Raw genomic sequence first — 6,915 nt, 5'->3', positions numbered from 1 at the left:
AGCCAAACTAGAATGAACTTTGAAGCAGATCCAAAATGCTTAAGAACATTTTTTTTCTTTAACATTCATACTATTGTGTGACGACATAAAGTGCTAAATATTATATATACAGCTTAATATGAATTAGTTTGCAGTGTTGCAATCAAACAATAAAGTATCAAAAAAACCGCAGCCAATCTAACTATAAATGAACAAATTTTCTGAATTATAATGTAACATAACACTTTAGCACTTACCAAAATAAAAGATCAAGCACTAAAGATTCAAATTGACCTGTAATGGACTGTAGGTGTGCACAGAACAGGGAACAGGTGTGTGCTAATTGATTGCTATGACCTCACCATTGACAGAGCTTAACAGACCCACATAAAATGGGAAATGTAAGCAGAAGGGCTAACTTTTGTGAAAATGAATATAGAGGAGTTTGAAGTTCTTGCAAGTGTAGTTATATTTGTAGCTGCAGCTGCAACATTGTTAGTTTTAGCAGAGGAGAATGCTACTCCGCCTGGCCATCAAGGTGAGGAGCAGCCGTCAACAAGTGAGGAGCAGCCATCAACAAGTGAGGAGCAGCCATCAACAAGTCTTGTATGGGTCCGGGAACCACGGCTTTTCTTACAGCGCACCAACCTGGATGACATGGAGGATCATGATGTTAAAGTGCATTTCCGCCTGTCCCGTCATGTCATCCATACCTTGTACGCTCTTCTGGAGGCCAAAATAGAACCCAAGACGTTGGTTCTAACCACAAGGTTCTCTTATCGGCCTTCAATGCCATTCTGTGCTCAGCTTTCAGGATCATTGCGCTGATTGTTTCTGCTGCAGGTGCCGGTCTCTGAAAACAATCAAACAAAGCAGTAACTATTCTTCATAGAAGCACAGTATATTCCATATGCTATATACAGACCCCCCATATTGTTCTCTCATGACACTTTAAAAGAAAATACATTCCCAAACTGGGGCAGAGTGCAATTTAGTGCAGATTTGGCCAAAAAGCAGGAAAACTACAATCTAGCACCATGTAGCTGCCACTGAAATATTATATACCATGCTGCTTAACACATCCTAATGATGTATTTGTTTTAACAGGACAATCACATCCCTATGCTGGGAATCTCTGCCAAGCCTCTGGAATGTCTCCTCACAGACTACTGTACATTCATTGCTTCTGGTTAAAGGAGGAATCCACCTTTATGTGCTTCCACTACCAAGCTGATGTGAGGAAATGAACAAATGTTGGGTCAAGGTCTAAAATGGCATTTAAACTGCATAAACACCCTGGAAAGCTGTCAAAGCAATAAAATGTTTTGCACAAAGTATATTTGTCTCTGGACGTTTTCTATACTAATACTATTTAAATCATGTAAACACCTAAATAATACAAACAATCCAGTATTTAGGAGTGCCTGACCCTGTTTGTGAGCTTGGAAATCAATGAGCTTTGATGTTGTGCTTGGAACCTGGACCTCCTTCCATCACCATCAGGTGTGTTAGAATGAGAATGCAACTCAGCTGGACAACTAATTGACAACCAGTTTGGTGTGGAAATGTGTTTGTATACAATAGTACTAAGATCAGGCAGCACAATGACAACAAAACTTTAACATTACTAGAAATAAAAGGAGTTGTGTAGAAGAGTGGCAGCAAATCAACATGAGTGAAGTATGTTAAAGGAAAACCCCAGCCTATTTAGCAAATGTCAGACTATTAAAATAAATAAAAACCATGACAATTTATTCATAAATAGAATACTTATATAATACATTTAAATACCAATATGTGAAAATATGACTGAGAATGGGACAAAGGCAAGGAGGGGGGTCAAGTACCAGTTAGGAGTGGAAACCATGCAGACATTTGTACTATTTGTGGATAAAATGACAAAACCTTTAATAACAACGATTGCATTGTAAGAGAACAGGTTGAAGAATTGCTAACCAATAGAGACCATCATTTTAAAACAGGTATGAAAACATTGCAGCCACAAATAAAGCTAACAATAATAAACATTACAAAAAGTCACATCAATGCATACCATCCAAGAAAACTTTTTTGATTAATTCCCCCACAAATGGCCCCCACAGTCATCAGGTCTCCATTCTATAGAGGATCTCTGGGATATGGCGGATGAGAGATTTCCATTATGGATGTGGAGTCAACAAATCTGCAGCAACTGTGTGATGTTATCGTGTCAATATGGAGCAAATCCCCGAGGAATGATTCCAGGGCCATGTTGGATCCTTGGAGATTTAGGGCAACAGAAGGGGGTCCAACCCGATGCCAGCAGGGTGTACCTAATATATTGGCCAGTGTGTGTATATCATATATCTGGAGTGACTACAAATCCTGTGTCATCACAAATTACACAGCTATGGCTGATTGTTGTCACCAAGACAGGAAGTGGTTATTATAGGAGATCAGCAGCACTGAAATGTAGAAAGATAAATGATGAAAGAGGCTTTGTATTACAGAAATGATATTAGTTAATAGAGAGCCACTAAATATATCGCACTTCAGGTTTCTGTACTCACCCATAAATCCAGATTTGCTGATCCAAACCCCAGAAAGCGATGTTGTCTTCCTGGCCTGCTGGGCTTTGTAGTTCTTGCAGCATTTCTGCATCCATTGGAGGTTTCCGCCTGTAATTCCGAGTGATTTATATAGTTTATACTGCACAGACGCCACCTGCTCTAAATCAAGCGCTTTTATTAGCGTTGAGGTGACAATAATGGACGTTTGTCATTTATTAGCGGGAGAATTCCAGTTTTCCATTCGTGGGTTCAGAGATCAAATTCTTCCATAGCGCTCACTTAATCTGCTCATAAATCACTGGTGGGGTAAATGAGCGAAACGCCACCAATGTGCCAACCTGAGGACAGGATGACCGATGTCTGCTGGGGGGGATGGGATGTGCCAATGTTCCCTGGATGGCACCCTGGCATGCCACCCCCTCTACAGGTGGGCAAGATTACTGCTACAGCGAGCCCAGAGAGACAATAAGTTACTGATCTGCAATGTTCTTATTTTCCTGATTATATCCATGCAGATCTGTTTGTAGACACACACTGTACAATTCCTGGGATCGGCCGATCATCTGAAGATTTGTACAAACACTCAGCAAAATGTCAGATGTGGGCAGTCGCTGTGCATTATAGGGGGTCGGGGGACTACTTCTGTGCTGGGAATACATTTACATTAATGACCCTTTTGGTTTTCTTAACTCTTTGGGGCAATAGATAAGGGGCACTAACACACCCTTGTAATTATGGTAAGGGGCAGATATCTGCTCGCCACATTATAAAAGGGAACTTCGAAAATTCAGGATAAGCCCTCAGCACTTATTTGGGGGAGTCAACCCTGGGACCCCCAATGATTTGGTACAAGTAGAGGGGCCACACACTCCCTGCCCCCCCCCCTTTCCTGGCCCCCCAGGCTGCAGGCCTGAATTCTGTTTTTTATAATAAATCAATAAACAACATTATCACATCCAAGCATGTCATGTCAGTGATTGGTGGAATGTCATTGTTGTCCTATAAATGGGACCATAGGAATGAAAGGACCGGGGGTTCCAGCCAAACACCGGGGGGTCCTCCTTCCCATTCCTAGGAATCTGTACTTTGCAACCCCTGCTTATTGTACAGCGCTGTGTTATATGTTGGCGCTATATAAATCCTGTTTAATGATAATAGCACAGCTTGCATAGAAAAAGAGCAGAACAATAAACTTGGCTGCCGTGTTGGCGGGATTGTAGTATCTATTATTATTATTATTATTATTATTATTATTATTATTAGCCGGTATTTATACTGACATTATATTTATACCATGATGGTGCTAGAGAAAGGACTACAAAGATACAATGTTGCAGTATGATCACTGGGGAAGGGGAGACTGAGGAAATACTTCCTCCTGCCTGCAGCAGACTGGTGACCTCAAAGTACCTTATAATAGTAATATTTATAATATAATAATATTGCTGTATATTGTGTCAGGAGTGACAGGCCCTCTTTGGGTATCTGGTGCAGTTTGGTGGCTTTGGGGCAGACTCCTCCATAGGAATGGAAAGAATTCTTGTATAAGGCCTTAGCTGTGTGAACGCTCCGGGTTACGGATGGCCCATTATTCTCTTATCAGTCGGCTGGGTGCTGAGATAAAGCAGATTCACAAATATTGTTACAGAGCAGCTCGGAGATGGAAACTTCCTTAGATGTGAGGCCGGCACTTTATTGGCACGCGGTCACATGATTCAGGGATGGAAGACATATCATGGGAGCAGAGAGATAACACAGAGAGTGATTCTTCTGAGCCCTGCAATGGTGGGAAAATATCACATGTGACACTTCCAGAGAGAATTCAGCCTTTGTTTGGGGGGGGGGGGGGGGGGGGGGGGGGGGGGGGGGGGGGGGGGGGGGGGGGGGGAGAATTGCCCTGGGGGGATGGGATTCAGTTATGTGGGAATAAATCTAATATTAAATCCTGACAGGTTCTATAGGGGGGTCCCACCTTCTTCAGGGTCCTAATTAACAGAATGGCCCCCCACTTCATATCACGTGATTACAAATATGAATAATTCTGTCCAGCCATTCCTATGAACCAAACACCCCTGCCAGGCAGCACAGTCAGGTAATGATACATTGTAACACTATTACGGGGGGGGGTTGCAGGTAATGATGCATTGGGGGGTGCAGTCCCAGGGTAATATTGGTGGGGGGGGTGCAGTCTGTGCAGAAAAGGGAATCACATGGTGGGCAGCAGGCGCTCTGATTGGTCCCATTATATAAATTCTTTCAGTGTCACTTTATTGAATTTGCAGTTTCCTTTGATCATACATGTTACATGTGAGGGACACACAGGTGAGGATTATTTTATATTTCAGGTCTCTGCACCTCTCCTCCACCACTCCGTGCAGATAATACAAGTACAGTGTTTTATCCGGTCACTGCCATATCAATGTATCAGTGTATCAATATATCAATGGATCAATATATCAATGTATCAGTGTATCAATGTATCAATATATCAATATATCAATATATAAATATATCAATAAATCCCCGGAGCAGTCACATTCAGAGGCCATATTGAATCCGGGGAGTCTTCTCGGGTAAATACCAGGAGCTCAGACTGAAGTCTTCAGCAGAATATTATTCCTTGTCGGTGCTGAGATTGCCAGGTAAGTAAAGATAATGATGAGAATGATCCCTGCAATGGGCAGAAAATATCAGAATTATCATTACAAAGGAAAGGTGAGACATAGAAATCCAACAAGAACAGTACAAGGGATCCCCAGGACCGATCAGAAGGGTGACAACATGTAGATGTCAGAGACATTTTACAGGGACGTTGTCACCAGAGACAGAGGAGTCATATTCAGTCAGGAAATGGTTAAAGTGCCCAAGCACCCGGACATAATGTGTGCAGTTTTATATAGGGTTGGGAAGGGTTAAACCCCATCGGGTATTTTTTGCTGTCTGCACCCCACTAGGGAGACTTCCTGTCCTTAGAATAGGAGCGTTGTCACCAGAACCGGGGTCCCCATTGGAGGATTTCCGCCTCCCCTATGACAACTGTTGGATTTCCCCCTCACTTCCTGTCTTAGTGACAACAGTCACCTGACAAATGCAGAGAATAAAATGTGGGGACACAGAGGTTCACCCTCCCCTGGGTTATCCAAAACACAAATGTCTTTACATATACTTCCAATATAACTTTATTGGGCAAATCAAATCTCAGAAGTATCCCCACTTATTGGGGGAGGGGGGCTGGAGGTGACTACAATTCCTAGTTGGTCGCCTTAGACTTGCTGGGACTTGTAGTTGCCTTACAAAACACAGATAAGAACCAATCACATGTCTGGTACCCACCTATTGCCCCCAGGGTGCCCAGGATGATGCCCAGAGCAGAGGCGAGTGTTGGCATTCCTTCCATCTTGCCCACGTCCACCATGCACTGAGCTCTGCTGTTACAGTGACACACCAACACTGGAGGAGAGAAGAAGATCATTAAACCCGAATCCCACCATGGGTATCAGCGCCACCCCCTCCCCCTCCTGACAATATTCTCCATGACTACTTCACCATGAGAAGTGAGACTCCGCTGCTCCCACATCTATTTACCTGGGGGGTCATAGTCTGCTGATTGTGAGCTGAATACAGTGCCTGAAATATGGGACTGTCAGAGCCCTAGGCAGTAAGATATGAAAGGAGCCAATAGAGACTCCGCTGTGTGAGAGATGATGGGAGTTTAATATAAAGAAGGACTCCGGGTATGTATATGAATCTTTATTCTTATGATAATCCCTGCGGCTCTCACATTCCCCTCACATGTTTCCATCCCCCGCCACTCACCTGTAATGGGCCGAAGAGGCCTCGTGGGCAGAAAGAAGAAAAATCTTTTAATTGTTCTATGAGCCAATCAGAAGGAGCCGCAGGGAGAGAATCTGAGTCACCCTTTAGGAGGGAATAATGAGGGGCGATTAGCGCAGAATGCGGAGCAATGAGATGTTCTGATTATTTTATAATAGCCCCTAATAGAGGCATTGAGGGGGCGGGGGGGGGGGAGGGGTACAGAATATTATAGGAGAGGCTCAGCTACCGGAGAGAATGAAGCGGCAGAACAGAGACTGCTAACTGACACAAAACTCCCAATGACACCAAGGGATGGGGATGGAGGTTATTGTTGCACCACATCGTCCAATCACAGAGCTGCCCCAAATCTAAAGAATCGGAGAACCCAACTGGGGGTATATAGCAAAGAATATATTGGGGTGGGCATGGAGCTTGGAGGGGGGCCCATTATTTTTTAGGGTACAGGAATACCCCAGAGAGGTCTGGGTCTATTGTAGAGGGGGGAGGGGTGGAGGGATTTGGGTCTACAGGGAGTAGGTAATAGAGAGGGGGGGTTGGGTCTATAGGGGGT

At 43.7% G+C, this 6,915-nt stretch overlaps 1 protein-coding gene across 2 annotated transcripts in view; it reads right to left on the bottom strand.

The window, feature by feature from the left end:
• Positions 1 to 1,870: 1,870 nt before the first annotated feature.
• The window catches only part of CDH16 (cadherin 16), a 25,759-nt gene continuing 20,714 nt past the window's right edge, over positions 1,871 to 6,915 (bottom strand). The window contains exons 16-19 of one of the 2 annotated variants that reach the window (XR_011922170.1): positions 5,862 to 5,978; positions 5,110 to 5,199; positions 2,529 to 2,636; positions 1,871 to 2,423 (exon numbers count right to left, since the gene is read on the bottom strand). Coding sequence is in view for 1 of the 2 variants with exons in the window: in XM_072422089.1 (XP_072278190.1) it covers positions 5,117 to 5,199; positions 5,862 to 5,978 (200 nt within the window). In the remaining variant the exon portion in view is untranslated. Of the gene's footprint in view, positions 2,424 to 2,528; positions 2,637 to 4,770; positions 5,200 to 5,861; positions 5,979 to 6,915 lie in introns of those variants that run through there. The other variant, XM_072422089.1, reaches the window with a different exon arrangement.

Source organism: Pyxicephalus adspersus, chromosome 9 (assembly GCF_032062135.1).
Source record: "Pyxicephalus adspersus chromosome 9, UCB_Pads_2.0, whole genome shotgun sequence".
Classification (NCBI taxonomy): Eukaryota; Metazoa; Chordata; class Amphibia; order Anura; family Pyxicephalidae; genus Pyxicephalus; species Pyxicephalus adspersus.
Note: the sequence above shows the minus strand (reverse complement) of the source record. Positions and strands in the feature narration are given on the sequence as shown.